Source organism: Olea europaea, chromosome 12 (assembly GCF_002742605.1).
Source record: "Olea europaea var. sylvestris chromosome 12, O_europaea_v1, whole genome shotgun sequence".
Taxonomy (NCBI): Eukaryota; Viridiplantae; Streptophyta; class Magnoliopsida; order Lamiales; family Oleaceae; genus Olea; species Olea europaea.
Genome location: NC_036248.1, coordinates 2,826,945 through 2,846,753, shown reverse-complemented (window position 1 = coordinate 2,846,753; position 19,809 = coordinate 2,826,945). Strand labels below are relative to the sequence as shown.

Below are 19,809 nucleotides of genomic sequence, written 5' to 3'. Positions count from 1 at the left end.
TGGATAGTCGCTCACAAACCCTACTAATCCCCGAACTCGAGCTCGATTTACTGGGAGTTGAGAGTTAAAAGTGAAAAAATGAGGGTGAAAATTGGGATATTTATAGGGGACTGAGGAATACCAACGGTCATGCAATCTCACCCCTTGGACCAAGACACGTGGCGACCATCTGAGATCGTTCTCTGACATCCCATCCAACACTCGACACGTGGAGAAACATTTGGACGTTCATGCCTCTACATCTTTGCTCGTAGACCAGAATGAAACGGCATCTACGACCTCGATGCACGGGGGCCAGTAATGATTCCAGATCTTGTTAGTCTCGAACTCGACCAGTTGACCCCGATCACATACTACAACCCCGATCTATGTATCCTCTAAAAACACCAAAACAAGGTCGGGCATTTAAGGTCGGGGGTATATGTGTCGACCCGTCAACCTTTCTATGTGACCTATGGAAGTACTAATCCTACCTTGAACACGATCCCTACCTTATTAGACTCCTTCTTTGATTCAAACAGTGATTTGAATACTTGAGGTGAAACACCAACTCCTTTTCCTACGAGGAGAAGGATCGTGGCAGAATAAGTCCTCCTAGGACTCCACCGCTGACACCTATAAATACACAACCTGTGCTCATTCCAAAGGTACGTTCTTCATTATTATCCTCAATTTATAGCCTCACGCATTAAATTTCCTATCTGACTTAAGTATCGGAGGGGCAACGAGCACACACCTCGTTGCCTTTGTTTCAGGTACTGGAAGGCGCAGTTCGTGTTCCATCTCCGTCATCAAGCTCTGGATCTTCAGATGATATTTTTTGGTAGCATCAGATAACAATCATATTTTTCATTTTAATGGACAAATAATGAGAAACAAAAATGGGCTATATCATCGAAATGGCAAGGATAATCTCTATTATAATTTTGATGCTTGTGTGGCAAAGTTTAATAATTGAAGCTTAACAAATATACTTTTATCTACACATTTTGTATGATTCACAACTTACGGTCAACTTATTCTTTATACATTTCGTAAAATTCACAACTTATAAGTACTTAAAAGTATAACCTAACAAGCACTTATGTTGTGAGGGTTTAAACAATTATCAATAATAATAAATTCATTTCTATTGCTTAGCAAAAAGTAGTTGCAAAAATAAAGTATTTAGAGTTCTCATCATAATAATAGGAGTGTAATTGTTGGTGAAATAAGATTTCATGTCTATCGGAAAAACCCTTTATACTTGGTCAATCAATCTTATTGAGAGTTTGTCAATATGTCGGAAACATAAATTTAGGATTCGAAGAGTTGCATTATTTTTCTTCCCGTGACCAAACAATTGACAACACAAAAATGAAGAATTTACACAGATTCTTGATTCTTCAAATTTTTCTAAATTTGGTCCCCACCAATTCACGTAAAGTCTAAATTCAGGTTCTCTATGTAGACAAGAAATCATTTTCCTAATTAGACAATTAATTAAGACTCATTACTGCTTTCAAGGAAAGACCATTGACTTTCTTGATCAGATGCAGTATGTGGGCTGCTTCAATGGGGACACAGATAAATTTGTACAATTTGGGCATCTTATACAGGTTCAATGTACATATACAAACCTGCCAATTGTCCTACAAATTAAATATAGTCCACATTGAATTATTGAAAGAAATTAAAAATGATTGAATTTATTCTTCTCTAATCGTTAAGCCATTATACGAGATAGTTCAATAGAGTCCTTAATTCGTATTTCATTGCACCCATCTACAATATATTAAAAGTGAGGAAGGTGGATAAACTTTTAAATAACAAATTTATCCCTACATATTTAACTATATGTCTATTATACCCTCATAATTGGAATACCAATTTAATTAGTATTTATTATTTGGTTTAGAATTAATATAATATAAGGAGTGAAATATTTAATTGATATTTATCGTTTTGGATTTGAATTAATAAAAGGAGTCAAACTAACATTCAATTATATCAAATTAATAAAAAAAAAAAAAATCAGTGACTTATCATTCAATTGACCATTTTGTTTTTACAATTTTTATTTTCACCAATGAATCAATTTTTATTTTTATCAACAAAACCCTTAAAAATCTTCATGATTTACATTATAATTCATGTAATGATTTTTTATTTTTTTATCAACTGAGCAATTTTTATCTTCATACTTTACAATATAATTCATCCACTAAGTTATTATTTAATTGAGGTTAAAAATATATTAAAGGTCACATTAATATATTAATGAGGAAATTCAATGAATAAAAAAGAAACTACACACTGTAATTCAATTACTAACATTCAATTGATTTTTCCTTTACAATTTTCAATTTTCATCCACAAAGCCCTTATTACCAATTTAATTAAAATTTGTCATGTGATTTAGAATTTATATAAGTGGTGAAATATTTAATTGATATTCATCATTTGAGTTGGAATTGATATAAGGAGTGAAACTGACATTTAATTATTAAAAAAAATCAACGGAAAATTAGTTACTTATTATTCAATTGAGCAATTTGTTCTTACAATTATTATTTTCTATCAACAAAGCAATTTTTGTTTTTTTCATCAACAAAACCCTTATTAATCTTCATGATTTACATTCTAATTCATCCATTGAGTTTTTATTTTTCATTAACAAAGCAACTTTTTCATCAAAAAAGCTCTTATTAATCTTCATGATTTACATTATAATCCATCCATTATGTTATTATTTAACTGAGGTTACAAAATTGAAAGGTTGCATTAATGTATTAATGAGGTAACAAATGTGCTGAAGTTTGCACTAATATATTAATTGGGACATTCGATCATTGAAAAAAAAAAAATTTACACACGAAAATTCAATGGCTTATCTTTCAATTAATTAATTTTTCCGTACATTTTTTATTTTTCATCAACAAAGCCCTTATTAATATTCATAATTTATATTATAATTCATGCATTAAGTTATTATTTAATTTATGTTGCAAAATTGAAATGTTGCATTAATATATTAATGAGGTTAAAAATATGTTAAAGTAAATAATTTCTAATTATTAAGCAATAATCTTTTCTACTTTCAATCACTTTTACCCTACATATGAATGATTGAGAAACATTCAATTTATTATTTCATTGTGAAAATTCTTATTTTTAATCAACAAAGTCCTTTCATAATTTAAATTATAGTTCTTGCATTAAGTTATTATTTGATTAATATACCATTCATCGATACATAAGATGTGCAACACACGTGCTTACTACTAGTTTAAAAAAAAAGTTGTGCATGTAAAACGATTTTGATTGCACTTAAGGGACATGTCAAAAACAAATTAACAAACTTTCTATATGTTGTTAGTCGAGATGGTTGTATTGAATATGGCATGGATATTCACGTTTAAACCCTGATATTTCACTTATGCTTGTTTGATGAACTTAAAAAAACTCACTTTTAAGTACTTATTTTTATTTTACTTATAAAAGTAGTACTTTTCATAAAATGTAGTTGTAAGCAATTTATATTTGCTTTATACCTTTAGTATAACTTCTTGATGATCTTCGAGTAGAGACAATAGTTGACTTGTTTTACGTCTCTAGTCTACTTTTCGATTTTTATTTTTATTATTTTTTCTTTTTTTCTTTTTACTGGATTGTGTTAAATCACATCAACATGACATGGGGACCATGACGCACCAAAAAAAAAAATATTGGCACACCGTCCATTTTAGTCTAAGTCGGTTCATAAACATTTTCTGTTTCGAAATATAATAATTTATTGATGCTGCACTCGCTTGCAAAGGAGCCGTTTTATTAATATTAATTTTAACAGTCAATTTCGAATAAAGTAATTTATTGTATAAAAACTATTTATTATCGTGTATGAAAAAGATAAATTATTTCAATTTATTGTGATATTAATGCATATCGGAAAGATAGATAGACATTATCAAATAAAAATGATTTTTTTACTGTCTAATTTTATATAATATTATCAAACGTGTTTGATTTATATGCATATATCGACAATTTCTTGATCATAAAAATTGGAATATTTACCATTTTTTTCTACCTTCAAATTTTATTTATTTAGGGCCTATTTGATAATGATGATGAGAATTGATTTTTTTTTTTTTTATCATTAGAGAGAAAAATGGGTTTCATTTGTGAGTAAAGAAGTACAAAATAACTTTTAGAATAATGAAATAACGGTCAAAAATTCTTATTTTTTAATCAACAAAGTCCTTTCATAATTTACATTATAGTTCTTACATTAAGTTATTACTTGATTATATATATGACCGATCTCCTAAAAATCGGTCTAAGCACTCGAGTAGCGTGACACACTACAATAAATGCTAAGTAATAATAGTTGATTACAAAAATGATTATACTACCTATCGTTGTGTGACACGTCATCTGGTGTTTGTATAAGCTAAGCTCATTTTGGTGTTGTGTTTAGCATAAGTTAAGCACCGACATTTTGAAAATCAGTCATATATATATACACACACTTGCATGTTGTGCATATTTATAATGAATAAATGGTGGAACTTCATAGTGATTAAAATAAAGGCTTACATGTATATATTATAATGTATGAATAGTTGAACTTCATAGTTATTAAAATAAAGACTTAACGTGGAAAATGCGTGTAAACGTGGAAGGAAAGCGAGGGCAGAATATTAAAAAAGGGCAGTCCACACAAAAATACATAAATACAATGGTCAATATTGTTGTTATTGTTGGTTTCTTATATCTATTATTTACTTCTCTTATTTCTCCTTCTAAAGGTGGGCTTGACTTTGACTAGTTGCAAGCATTTCAATATCCCAATTTTTATATTTAAAAATTTGTTTTTTAATTCTTATTTATTTCAAACTGGACATGATGATTCAAACAAATTATAGTAAAAGATAAACACATAGTCGAATTAACAGCAAAAACACAATATATTTCGTAATATACCTTGAGTCTCATCCTACGGAATTTGAACAAATAATTTACGTCAGTAGATATTTTGTTCTAAGTATTAGTAGAACAAAAAATATATATATTTATTTTCGATCTTGTCTAATTCAGCCTACTAATGTAGTTTGACATGCCATGGCAAATATTTTTCAAGTCAAGATAAATTTTATATATTTATTTGGGTTAACAAACATCATATTCGATAAAAAAATAAAAAATTTGTTCGTTATCTTTTCGTGTCATGTTTATTTTTCATTTACCTCTTTGTCGTATAGTTTGTTTTATTGAGATAGTATCTATTTTCTAAATATAAAACTTGTCAAAATATATTTCATGATTTCGACATATCTCTTTATTTTATTCACTTCCATAAAAACCTACATTACTTTTCTTGCTAGTCCAATTGCTATAAATATATGTCCCAAAGCCATTAGTTTATCACTTTTCCTTCATCTTCCTTCGTACCTTCCTACAAGTTGTGAGTCTGGTTCTTGAATACATATTTTTATTCATTTTTGTGCTGAAAACATTGCATATATAAACACCGAGAAAGTTGACCAGATTAAAAGCATTTTCTGAAGAACATCTTTTTGAAACTTCATATGGAATTCAACAGCCTGCTAAATACTTCATTGGATCTCAATGCCACACCTTTAAGATTTCAAGATGAGGTGAGTATAATTATTTGATTTTTTTCTTCATGTTTGGAATTGAATCTATGAGCTTTAGAGTGTTATGTATCATCAAATTCTTCGATTCATTATACGATAAGAAAAGATTACAAATTTATGGCTCCTAGAGATCATCTCAAGATGATTCTGGACGGTCCAAGGTTGACTTAAACCCGTTGAAACAATAATACCATTTTTTCGAGCTTATACATGCTTCTAAGCAACACTCGAAGTCTTTGAGCCCGAGGAATTTTATCCGAAATCCCTAGTCTAGAGGGTTTTAAACGGTTCGATATTCTTCTTGAACCAACGAGTCTTTCACCTATTGTCATTCCTAATTTGCACTTTTATTACTGTAAAATCATTTGATCTACATACATTGCAGCCAATACAACATATTTTCTTGATCCGTATTGAATATTTTCTTTTCATGATTTTAATCAGAGAGGTGCTTTGGTAGATGAACTGAACCGAGTTAGTGCTGAAAACAAGAGGCTCACAGAAATGTTAGCAGTAGTGAGTGAGAATTACAAAGATCTGCATAACAAATTAATGGAGAATAATATCAAGAATCCAGGAATGGATAATACTGCAGCATCAAGAAAGAGGAAAACTGAAATCAATGGCTCAGCTTCTGAGAGCAGCTCTAGTGATGAAGAATCATGCAAGAAACTAAGGGAAGAACACATCAAAGCAAAGATTTCTCGGGTTTTCATTCGAACACAAGCCTCCGATACTAGCCTTGTAAGTCCACACTCATTATGTTGAATCACCTCCTCTAAAATCTTAGGCTATTAAAGAGAAAATAAACTTTTGAATCGTGTTCTCTTGATGAATATTGTATATTAAAAAATTGCAGATAGTTAAGGACGGATATCAATGGAAGAAATATGGACAGAAGGTGACTAGGGACAATCCTTGTCCAAGAGCTTATTTCAAGTGCTCTTTTGCTCCTACTTGTCCAGTCAAAAAGAAGGTAAGCCACAATAAAACCTCAGTTAACTATCAGTTGTTTGCAGTATAGAAGGATGTCAATTAACTGTGACGAAATAATTTCGCAGAATGAACTGATTGTGTATCATTGAGATATAGGAATTCGTGTTATGGAATGATTTTATGTGATCGATTTCTATATATGGGACTCTAATTAGAAACTATGTATCATATGGCATTTGTATCATGAACATATTTTTGGCAAAAAATGTATAGGTGCTGATTGGAGATTGATGCTCATTTTGGAAAAAATGGAGTTTTATACTTTGATTTTTATTAGGAAAAGAAAAACCTTACAATCATTTCTTAAGTTCAAAATACCCATAGAGAACATCTCATCTCCCTTCAAGACATCTTTAGGCCATAACTTGAAGACACATTTGAATATTTATTTTCATTAGGGACATGTTTGGTACAGTATACTAACATACAATATAATTGACAAGTTTTTAGCTATAATATTGTCTCATACATTCTAGCGGAGTTGAATATTGCGTACCAAATATGCATCAAAATATGTGCAAGTAAAGTGGGAGCTTGGCTCTAAGAAAATTTTAACTTCTTTAGCATTCTAAACTGTTGAGACTCGAACCCGGATTGTGCTCCCATATTTTTCAGATTTTAAAACGCATTTTCAAAACACGCTTTTATAATTGGCAACTCACTGGTTGATGACACCTGGCGTATTTTCTACCGTTGGATGAGCATTTGGCTCTGATGATATAAAAGGCAACTTGGACGATCCGTTTGGCAGAGAGACTTTTCATTCTTGTAGCTTTTCCTACGAAGGTGTTCGAGAGAGTTCCATTTTTCTCTCTGTAGCTAGGGTTTCTAATTTCCCTCATTTTGTTGAACATCGCATTCGAAAACTATGATTTTGATGTTTTAGCCATAGAACACTAGTATTTTCTGAAGTGAAAATTTTATAAGAACGAGAGGGTTCTCATGTGTTGAGATCTGAGAGAGTGGTTTGTTGATTCTTGAGTGATTTGAGGCATATCTGTTGATTTCTTGAAGAGATAAATCCCTTCCTTTGTGTATTCTTGTATTGGCTGAATATTATAACCTTTATTGCTAATTTTTAAGGCATTTAGTTCAACCGAGAAATATCCAATCTTGATTGGATGCTCAACAGGAGATTAGATGTTTGAAAGAACACCGAACTTCTGGAGCTTCGACCAAAAAAATTTTGTTGTGCTCATTTTATTTTTTTGCAAGTTTAATTTATATTTTATTATTGATCGACTGTATCTTGCAATTAATCGTGTGAGTTTGGTCCCTTTTCATAAACCTCCTTTCATTATTTTTTGCAGGTTCAAAGAAGTTCAGAGGATCAATCCATTCTAGTTGCAACTTATGAAGGGGAGCACAACCATCCACAAGTGTCCAAGCTTGAGATGACTTCGAGCTCGAACCATTATGTGACACTTAGCTCGGTCCCTTGCTCGACCAGACCGCCCATTACCCTTGATCTAACCAGACAAAAGACGAGCAGCAAAGTTAATAGACCAGAATTCCAGCAGTTTTTGGTTGAACAAATGGCTTCTGCGTTGACTAAAGATCCCAACTTCAAATCAGCACTTGCAGCTGCCATTTCTGGAAAATTTCTTCAATAGACTGAAATGTAGATGGTCAAATGAAGAGCGCCTTTTTTGTCATTTGACTATTGGAAAGCATTAACTGAACCAATTGATGCAAATTCATGCTGACAAAAAGAACCAAAGAGTTGTAAACAAGTTTGGATTAGTCTTCTTTAACTAGAAATAACCCAATTTGGAGCAAGCTCCGACCTTGGGTTTAATAGGCTCGATCTGGTCCATCTAAGCTCACAAATCATGGAATGAACAATGTTAGACAGATAACGACTCTAAGGCCCTTTTTGATTTAGATAAAAACCATTTTTATTGGGTAGATTTTCGTAATATTTGATAGAATGCGTGGTTAAAAAGTTGTGGATCCTATAAAATATATTATTTTAATTAATTGTTGATTTCGGCTTAAATTTTAATCTAATTTTTTAGTTGAATTCAACATGTTCTTCAACAAACGCACAAATTATCCTAGAAAGTATAGATGTAGAGAAAAATAAAAGAAATAGATAATGATTCCACATTGAACAGTCTGAAGAATATTTTTTGCAGTAATTGCAGACCTCAAATATCATTTTCCTCAGGCAAATTCTCTTTATATAATGTACACAGAAAATAAATACAATATTCATAACAATTTGTACATAAAATTCATGCCAGCCATCACGCGATGGCGTGTAGGAAACTACCCTTCCACATCATACCATTGCGAGTACAAACCGTCTGACAAATACTAAGTCGATAAACTCAAGTCATCGATAGCTGTAGCTAACTCGTATTCAGCAATGTCTTCGGGTTGTTTCCCTTCAATCTTCTCCTTTAGGCCATCGTCCCTGTCCATTACACCACCTTCAGCTATACATTCCTGATATCTATAACAATTAATGAGATGGTCATTTGTTATTCCGGCAGCTTGCATAAACGAGTAAACGACCGTAGGCCCGACTCCTCGAAATCCTCTTTTCACCAAATCTTTGCTTATGGTATCAGCTTTCGACGTCTTGATTGGAACCTGTCGCGGGTAGCGAAAATTACCTGTTACGGGCTTGAAGTTCACAAAACCCCAAATGTATTTTTCGAAAGACCCAAGCTCATTTATTATCTGCATCAGGAGAAAGCACAGAAATATGAGAATCCTGTTTGAGTCCCATTCTTTTGAAAAAAAAAATACGTTTTGAAATAGTATTTTGACATCATTTCAACGACACATTTTTCAACAAAATAATATTACACGCAAATCCAAAATTTTTTCTTATTTTTTAACCACTCATTTTCCATTAATACACTATTCAAAAATGTATTCTTATAAAAAGAATGGGGCTCAAACAAGGGCATGTGACTGATAAACTGTGCTGAGCTTAAAATTTTCACACTGCCATCTTTTACTAATAAACACAATTCTGCTGCCACACATTAAATGTCCCAGTTAAACACACCAATGTATAACCGATTATTTGAACATACATTTCTCTTTCTCTCTCCCTTTTTTTTTAACCCTTTGAAGTGGAAGATACATATAAATGGTCAACTAATTAGACAATTCATTTTATAAGCTGTATAATTTCCAATATATTTGGAACATGATAAATACTCGTCTCATCTTATCACGTCTCACTTTTAAGTACTTATTTTATTTTACTTATAAAAAGTAGTATGTTTCTTAAAATGTAGTTGTAAGCAATTTATATTTGCTTTATACCTATAACTTATTGATGATCTTCGAGTAGAGACAATAGTTGATTTGTTTTACGTCTCTAGTCTACTTTTCGATTTTTTATTTTTATTTTTATTATTTTTTCTTTTTACTGGATTGGTTTAAATCACATCGACATGACATGACATGGGGACTATGACGCACAAAAAAAAAAATATTGGCACACCGTCCATTTTAGTCTAAGTCGGTTCATGAAAACATTTTTTGTTTTGAAATATATTAATTTATTGATGCTGACACTAGCTTGCAAAGGAGCCGTTTTATTAAATATTAATTTATCAGTCAATTTCGAATAAAGTAATTTATGTTATAAAAACTATTTTAATTCATCGTGGACTCCCTTTTGTTGTGAGGAATCTGTACATCGGGATGTCAACTTCGATGTACAAATATCAAAATCCTTTTATTTTTGACACCGCTTAAGCAACTGGGATCCAAGTAAAATAAAAATCTGCCACGTCCTATAATAATCAAACATATTCGAAGGTTGAACTACATATTTTAACCTTATATTACATTCTCCAAATACACACCTCATGACAAACATCATTGAAATATACACGCACATGTTTTGCATGTACATGTGTGTTCAACACTGTATAAAGTTGGATTGATTTTGTTACGCCCCCTATCTGAACCGCCTCGGAACGCTCACCACCACACATTCCGACTCGATAGACACTCGTCCGAAGTGTTTCCGAAGTGATATCACCAATGTCAACAACCTAATAGCACACTGCGAGGTATAGGTGATCCTGCTGAACTGATCGAAACTCCTCGTCTCGAGGTCGAGGCCAAGTGGACCCCTGTCAGAAGATCCGCCGCCAATTTCAGAAAGAGATTTGTGTTAAGATCCTCTCTGCACCTAAGGTTTAAATTGATTTGACGTCTCCATGATGCTAGTTGATGTGACTTATCAACTTTATGTCAATTCAACTCAGGAGAAACAAGCTGCTCGCCACCCCCGCTGGTCCGGTCGTGTGCGTCTGACCGTGCGTTGATTGTGCGCAGGGAGGAATACGTGGAATAGCTATCGGTTGGCCACGTGGAAGGTCCAATTTTCGAGGTCAACAGATTGGTGCCGTCTGTGGAAAACACTTCACGTTCAAAGTTCTGCATTCTCCACCAGAGAAGTTGCCGGAAAACTAGCGATTAACCCTGAAAAGGGTACGTTCTTGAAAAAAAATAAAGTCGAGTTATAATCCAAGTTCTCACCACTCTTGAAAAAAGAGATAGGATGAGTTATAGCCATGAAGACGACAACCCCGTGAGAGAGGTCTCTGAAGAAGAGGTACTTCATAACAATTTTACTCATCAGAGACCACATCACCGGCGTCGCCAAGGTGGAAGAACAGCCATGCTCACTGAATGAATTGCTCAAATAGCTGTGGGTATGAGAGACATCGCAGCTCAGAATATGGCAATGCATGAACTCCTCATGCAAGCCCAGGGTCATCAGGGCTATCAAATGCCTCAAGGATCTTATCCGGTGCAAGAAGCCCCTATATCTCACTCCCGAGGCCACATGAGGCGGCACACAGAACGCCCCCTCGAAAGAGAGATGACGCCGAAGCCACATCTTACGTGCAAGGGAACCAGCCATCAGAACCACACTTGAAGGACAATTTTCCTCAAGAATATGAGGAACAGAGGTCGGTAAGCGTCTTCGACCGGATCGGGGAGGGTCCTAGCAATAGGGTCCGCCCAGTAAAAGGATTAGTTCGGCCAGATCAGGAACAAGAACATGCTCCTCTTCCTCCTAGAAATAGGAGGGACATGAGGAACCTAGTAGATTGAGGGAGTCGAGGAGAAGCACCTCACCTTCCCAGAACATTCAAGATGATGAAGGGTCAGATGGGCCCTGTTGGTCTTATGAGATTGACGATGATGATGATAACCTCCCTTTCTGAAGGGAGATCCGAAGCTTCTCAATGCCAGCAAATTTTATGCCCCCTAAGATCCCCAAGTATGAAGGGAAGGAAGACCTGGAGAAGCACCTCACCAAGTATATGACACAAATGAGTCTTAGGGGAGCCTCGCTTGCTTTGAAATGCAGAGCCTTCCATTTATCATTGGGCGGAGCCGTCGAAGTGTGGTACAACAGGCTTCCTCCCCTAAGCATTAGAAGTTGGCCAGACTTGAAGAAAGCATTTTTGAACCAATATCTCTCACGCAGAAAAGGAGAGACACCAGTGCAATGCCTGCAAGATATGAGGCAGGCCCCTGGGGAGACGCTGAAAAGCTATCTCGCCAGGTTTACAGACAAAATCACCTACTGTGAACAGGTTACTGACAGAGAAGCCCTTTTAACCCTGAAAGGCGGGCTCAACATGAACACTTTGTTCTGGAGGGACGTGCGCAATAAGAATCCCTCGACATATGACGAACTGGTGGAAATGATGAGAGTGGAAATTATGAGTGAAGAAATGATTGACCATCGCAACCGTGTCGAGCAGGGACTCCCTCCGCCTCAAAGGCAGGTAGGTCGAGGACCCATAGCACACCTTGTTGCTCAGCAATGGACTCAAGCAGGTCACACAATAGCTCCCACCTCTGGACAGGCGCTGGCTTCGGCCACATTGAATGCAGTGCCGGTGTTGGCATATGAGAATGTTCCTGCCGAAGCGGGACCATCCGAAAGAGCTGATAAGAAGAAGAAGAAGAAGAAGAAGAAGAAGAAGAAGAAAAGGTCAAACAAACCCTTGGAAGGGGCAAGGTTTTGTACGTTCCATCAACTGTATGGGCATGACACTAGTGAGTGCCGAGATGCCAATCGACACCCTGATCGAAGCAACCCACACCCTTCCAGCAAGAACGAGTATCCTCGCAGATCCGTTACCCCGAGCAGGGGAGCGAGAGGGCACAGAGAACAATCACCTTAGAGAAGAGAATCAAGGGACCGAGGTCAATCTAGACAGAGAAACCAGGCCCAATTTTCTGGGAGCCAAGTCATCAAGAAAATCGATACCATCATTGGGGGATCCCATGTCGGTGGCAACACTAGGAATGCCTAAAGAATTACACAAGGGAAGCAAAGGATCCACCAATGATCACTTACATTGTCAACGAGTCGCAAGCAGCCGATAGGATGGCCCCAATCACCTTCTCCCAGGAAGATGCAAAGGGGGTTCATCACCCCCATTGTGATGCATTGGTTGTAAGAGCCATAGTGGCTAGAAACGGACTGAAATGCATGCTCGTCGATAATGGCAGTTCCGTGACCATATTGTTCGGCTCCACTTTTGACAAAATACAAATTGAACATGGGTTGATCCCCATGATCGACCCACTATTCGGATTCACTGGAGACAGCATCGTCCCACGAGGGCGGATCACTCTGCCCGTGGAGATGGGTTCAGCACCCCTAGTGGCCACTTCATGGAATTTTTGGTGGTAGATCACAGATCGGCTTATCATGGAGTATTGGGCAGACTCGCTTTGAAAGATCTTTGGGCTGTCATGTCCATCCACTACTTGTGTATGAAATTTCCAACTGAACATGGGATTGCTATGGTCCGAGGTGATCAGATGGGCTCCAGGGCATGCTACTTAAACTCGCTGCGAAAGTCCAAGCCCCGAACTAAGGTTCCCGCTGAAGTCAGTACGGACGTGGAAATGCCCGACGCCCCTGAACAAGGGCATACCTCTGAACAAGAGGAAGACGTCGACATGGAAGAGGCCCCTGAACAAGGACACTCTCTTGATAAGTTAGATCCTCGAATAATTGACTCTAAACCAAATGCGACCCCAATGGAAGAATTGGAGACTTCCCCACCAACCCAGAAGACCCCAGTCAGGTCGTGCGTATAGGAAAGTCATTGTCCCCTGAAGCGAAAGCAGAGATGATAAGCTTCCTGAAAAGGAACTTGGATGTCTTCGCATGGAAGCATGAAAATATGGTGGGAATAGATCCTAAGATCAGTTGCCATCACCTTAACATCAACCCCACCTGTGCCCCCCATAGACAGAAGAGGCGTGCCCTCAATCCGGAAAGGTATGAGGCACTGAAAGACGAAGTGAACAAACTCAGCTGCAGTGGTTTCATAAGGGAGGCCATCTACCCGAAGTGGATATCCAACCCGGTCCTGGTGAAAAAGTCCAGCGGAAAGTGGAGGTATGCGTGGACTTCACAAACTTAAATAAGGCATGCCCTAAAGACAGCTTTCCACTTCCAAGAATAGATCAACTTGTGGATTCTACTGCTGGACATGAACTACTGAGCTTCATGGATGCATACTCAGGGTATAACCAGATACCCATGTTCCGACCTGATGTGGAAGCTACATTGTTCATTACGGACAGAGGTCTGTATTATTACAAAGTCATGCCCTTCAGATTGAAGAACGCCGGAGCTACATATCAAAGATTGGTCAACATGATGTTTGCCAAGCTCATTGGGAAAACCATGGAGGTCTACGTGGACGACATGCTAGTTAAAAGCCTCCAGGCAGCCGAACACGTAAGTCACCTCAACTAAACTTTTTAGATACTTAGAAAGTATAATATGAAATTAAATCCCCTCAAGTGCACCTTTAGAGTGGCATCGGGTCAGTTCTTAGGGTATATTGTCAATCGAAGAGTAATTGAAGCAAATCCAGTGAAAATAATGGCCTTGCTAGAGATGAGGTCACCTTAGAAACTAAAGGAGGTCCAAAGCCTCAATGGTCGGATAGCCGCACTCAGTCGCTTCATCTCTAGGGCCACAGATAAAAGCTTGCCTTTCTTCAATGTATTGAAACAAGGAAAGAAATTCCAATGACCTTCGGAGTGTGTGGAAGCCTTCCAGGGCTGAAAAAGCACCTCGAAGAGGCGCCCCTCTTGTCGAAACCTCAACCGGAAGAGTCACTACTGCTGTACTTAGCAGTTTCGGACGTGGCAGTCAGTGCCGTCCTAGTCAGAGAAGAAAGCAAGCGCAAGTTGCCAGTATACTACGTCAGCAAAGCACTCCTCCCAGCTGAAATACGCTACCCAGACATGGAGAAACTGGCGCTCGCCCTCATCACAGCCTTAAGAAAACTGAGGCCGTACTTCCAGGCTCACTCAATTCTAGTTCTCACCAACTTTCCGCTGAAGCAGGTGATGCAGAAAACAGACGCATCCGGACGCCTGCTAAAATGGGCAATCAGCTCAGTGAGTTCGATCTAACGTTCCGACCTCGACACGCCATGAAGGGACAGGCCCTTACTGATTTTATGGTTGAGTTTGCCAAAGCCCCAGAAATGGAGGCGATAATGGAGCCAGCCGAGCCCCCAACATGGAAACTGTTCGTAGATGGGTCCTCAGGAGAGACTAGCTCTGGGGCAGAGATCGTATTGGAAAGCTCGAAAGGCCACAAGCTAAATTGTGTAGTAAGGTTCGGCTTCAAAGCCTCAAACAATGCTACTGAATACGAGGCCCTTCTGGCAGGTCTTAGGCCTGCTAAGGAGATGCGGGTCAGAAGGCTCCTGGCGAGCAGTGACTCTCAACTTATAGTGAACCAAGTCAATGGAAACTTTGCAGCCAAAGATGGTAGCATGATTGCGTACTTGAAGTTGGTTCTGGACATAGTTCCTCATTTTGAAAGGTTCGAACTGACTCAAGTCCCCCATCTAGAGTATGTACATGCAGATGCCCTTTCAAAATTGGCCAGCAGCAAGGATTCAAAGCTGCTAAAAGTCATCCCTATTGAGCACTTATCAAAGCCCTTCACCTCCGGAGGTGAAGAGGTACTATGGATAGAAGGCACCCCATTGTGGATGCAACCTATCATCGCCTATCTGAAGGATCAAACACTACCTGCTTCTAGGAGCGAGGCGAGGAAGTTAAGAAGAAGGGCTGCACACTTCGTCCTGCAAGAAGATACTCTTTACAAAAGAGGCTTCGCGTCGCCCTTTCTTCGATGCGTGGGAGGTGAAGAGGCCACATACATACTTAAAGAAATCCACGAAGGAATCTGCGAAAATCACTCCGGAGGAACGGCTCTGGCACACAAAGTTCTCTGTCAAGGCTACTTCTGGCCGACCTTAAAAAGAGATGCTTGCCAGTTTGTCCAAAATGTGACAAGTGCCAACGCTTCTCAAACATACAAAGACAGTCTGCTCAGAACCTCTCCGTAGTAACCAGCCCTTGGCCATTTCGCCAAGTGGGGCATTGACTTCATTGGTCCACTCCCAAAAGGAAGAGGAAGTGCAACTTTCGCCATTGTCGCCATTGACTACTTCACTAAGTGGGTCGAGACTGAACCCCTCGCCAGGATCACCAAGGCGAATACTACCAAATTCTTCTGGAAGAACATCATTTGCAGGTTTGGAATTTCCCACTCCTTAGTGTCTGACAATGGAAGGCAGTTCGACAACAGGAAGATGCGAGACTTATGCGATGAACTAGGCATAAAGAAGGACTTCTCAACATCTCATCACCCCCAAGCAAATGGGCAGGTTGAAGCAGTAAACAAAACTATCAAGCACACCTTGAAAATGAAACTTGACACCTCAAAGGGGGCCTGGGTTGACGAACTCACCCACATCCTCTGGGCTATCAGAACTTCTAGCCGAACTGCAACAGGTGAAACACCATTCTCCATGACCTACGGAGTCGAGGCCATGAGCCCGATCGAGGTCGGGGTCCCATCACACCGACAGATACATTTCAATGAGATCAGTAACGACGAGGCTCGAATAAGCGAACTGCACCTCCTTCAGGAAATGAGGGATGCCTCCCAAGTGAACTTGGCAAAATATCATCGAAAGATGACCCGCTATTACAACTCCAAGGTCAGAAACAGAACTCTTCGCCTGGGCGACCTCGTCCTCAGAAGAGTCTTCCAATCTTCAAAACCAATCGGGTCAGGAGTGTTTGGCCCGAACTGGGAGGGCCCTTACCGCATCCGCAGGGAATCCCGACCTGGTACTTTCGAAATTGAAGACATGGCAAGAAAGGCACTGCCTTTTCAGTGGAACATCGAACACTTGAGGAAGTACTATCAATGATGAGCCTTTGTTTCGATCCGATCTCAATATGGCCTAATGAATCGATTGTTCTGATATGGTCTCAGTTGTAAGTTTCCCAGCTCACTAAGTGCGGGAATTGCCTTGGTAAAGTGGTGTAATTTATCTCAAGTAATGAAACTTCGGTTCTGTGCCGCATCGGTTAGTAAATAATTTCCTCAGTCCTTTAATATGTTTACTTAAGTGATCCGATCTTCAATTATTAACTGATTAACGTTGAGAGGCTCTTCATGTTTCCTTAAGTGGTCCGCTTCATATTAACTTAAGTGGTCCGATCCTCAATTATTAACTGGTTATTGTTACACGGTGCTTAGTTTGATGTTTGTCATTCAAACAAGTATAAACAGATCCAAAACGAAAGAAAGCAGAAGCATAAACACTTAGCAAAAAATTTCATTTCATTCAGTGGAAATTGAAGTATAAGGAGGCCGAAGCCATTACAAAAGACCCTATTCTAGTGGGGGGACCTCTGGAGCTTCTGCATCAGCTGCCTCCAGGGCCTCCGGAGCCTCCTCAGCAAGCTTATCAGGCCGACCTCCAGTTGGTCCCCCGAACTCTGCCTCCAAAGAGGAGATATCCAGAGTGGGATGGATCTCTTTCAGTCAACCCAATAAACCTTGAGCACTCCAAGAGGCCCAAAATTGGCAAAGTCGTCATACAAGGGATGGTCTTCAAAGTGGTCGATGAAGTTCTGAACTGCTGCCTCCCTTACAGACTTCAACTCCTCCTTCAAAGAGGCAATCTCCTCAGACTGAGCCTCTGCCCTTTGCCTCAGCTCCGCCTTCTCTTTGTTTGAGGCCTTCAGAGCCTCAGTGGCGAGCTTGTGGTGCTCGTTGGCGTGATCAAGTCGCCAAGTCACAGCAGCCACTTGGCACTCCACCTCGTACAACTCCTTCTTCAGCCACTCCATTTCTGCTTTGGCAGCAGTCAGCGGGGCCTCGGCCTCCTTCTTCCTCTCCTCCACCTGCGTGGCCTTGGTCCGGGCATCCCTTACGGCATCCCCATAATGCATCACCTCCTCGAGACGCTTGGCGAGGTCCTCCCTCTTGGAGTTCAGATCCTTCACCAGGCCCTCGAGTTGGATGCTTGTAATCAGGGCCCGAGCCACGTAGGAGCTATTGGCAGCCACCAAGTCCTCAGTTGTGCACGAGGTGGTGTGATCCCTCCACTCCTTGGTCCAGTATTTGCTGTGGACCACCGCCAGTGCAGCTGTTTCTGGATGAAGGGCCTCCAACACTTCCCTCACCGGCTCCTCCGAATTTGTGCCCAAAAAGTCAACCTCCTTAGAGGGACGGGGCCTCTTCCTCTTCTGCTGCCTCGGCACTTGAGCAATTGGCGTAGCAGCAAGTGGTGTTGTAGCCGGGGCAGCGGCAGCCTCAGATGGAGTAGGCCTCTTATCCGGAATGGCCACCTCGGTTGGTATTGTGGTTTGCTTCAGAGCAGGGGGTGGCCTCGCCACAGTTGGGCGTTTTGGAGAGACGGTGCTCTTCTTGCCCTTCCTCTGAAGGTCAGCCTCCAGGTCCTCCGGTACCTCCTCCTCCATTGGAGGTTGAAGCCTCTTACTGGCATCCTCCAAATCCTCCATTTGCTTTTTGTAGGAGGAGGACGAGGCCTTCAATGCCCGTGCCTCTGCTATCATCTTCTGGATGGTCTTAAAGTCGGGGCGCACGGGCATTTTATTATTAAAGTTGTCTGCAATGAACGAATGATGAATTAGTACAAGTGTTGAGAGTTCAGAATAAAGGGTAAAGACTTCGGTCCAGTTACCTTGGGATGCCATCAGGTCGTGGGTAATGAAGTGGATGTTCTTTCGGATCAGCCTATGGTAAGACCTCTTGTGACGCCCCGAACTTAAGCTTCGAAGGCCACGTACTAAACATAATAGTTTCGGTCTTTGGAACATGTAAATACTCTTAATTAGAAGTATTACATGTTAGAAACTTATTTTCAATTTGGTAAAATATTCCTTATAAAATTCAATAGCCGGTAGAAGTGCATGTCGACAAGAAATTATACTTTACATATACGGACTCGGCACTACCAAGGTTAGTTGGGGCAGCAAGTTTGACAATTTTTATAAAATTCATCCCAACTCCGTTTTACATGAAATTTGTGGCATTAGAAAGATAATTTCAAGTCGTTTTCTAGGTTAAAATATGAAAATTTTCCAAGATCATATGATATGGACGTTTTATTGAAAACAATGAAGTATTGCACAGGAAATCCAGATTGACCCCTCGACATTTAAAAATTTATATCTCAGGCCATAAATATTCAAATTGAGTGATCCTACGGCCATATTTAGAAAACTCAAAGAGGAGCACAGAAATATTTTTAGAGTCTTGAATGAATATTTATAGAATTAGAAACATCATTTTGAAGTTGACCCCAAAACTGTCCCGTTTCTGCTTTTTAACACTTGCAAAGAGAAGTTTCCTAAAAATTTTCTCTTAACACAACATGAAGGATATGATTACAAAATTTACTTTTAATACCATATTACATCGTGTTATGTACATGTTTTTACATAATACCATAAGAAAACAGATGGAAAAACAGTCATCGAACAAAACATATAAAAGGAAACTTTCGATGCAAAACATCTTTGTCCTTAATCCACCATCGCTTATGCCAACTAACTTCCATCAATCCAACGATCATGGATCTAAAAATTTAGTATAAAATACTATGAGTATAAGCAATACTCAGTAAGATACCATGCTTGAATTTTATCATGATAATACTACACAAAAGAAAGCAATCAAACACATACTTGCATCTTCCGGCTTGCCGGTGCCCTTCGAACTTGTCCTAAGGCATAAATGAATATCTAACTTTGTGGACTTGTCCACCATATGCATATTATGGCTTTTCATGCATAACTTAAG

The 19,809-nt window shown here is 38.7% G+C and overlaps 1 protein-coding gene across 1 annotated transcript; it reads left to right on the top strand.

Moving 5' to 3' along the window:
• Window positions 1-5,411: 5,411 nt before the first annotated feature.
• LOC111405194 (probable WRKY transcription factor 40) lies at window positions 5,412-8,618 on the top strand. Its single transcript, XM_023033970.1, has 4 exons — window positions 5,412-5,639; window positions 6,084-6,383; window positions 6,499-6,615; window positions 7,946-8,618. The coding sequence occupies exons 1-4, from the start codon at window positions 5,571-5,573 to the stop codon at window positions 8,246-8,248; spliced, it is 789 nt and encodes a 262-aa protein (XP_022889738.1). The 5' UTR covers window positions 5,412-5,570; the 3' UTR covers window positions 8,249-8,618.
• Window positions 8,619-19,809: the final 11,191 nt, after the last annotated feature.

Excerpts from the sequence above, each read along its gene's own strand:
- LOC111405194 (XM_023033970.1), top strand. The coding sequence starts at position 5,571 with ATGGAATTCAACAGCCTGCTAAATACTTCATTGGATCTCAATGCCACA. Across the intron at positions 5,640-6,083 it reads CTTTAAGATTTCAAGATGAG|AGAGGTGCTTTGGTAGATGA; the intron begins GTGAGTATAATT and ends GATTTTAATCAG. Across the intron at positions 6,384-6,498 it reads AAGCCTCCGATACTAGCCTT|ATAGTTAAGGACGGATATCA; the intron begins GTAAGTCCACAC and ends AAAAAATTGCAG.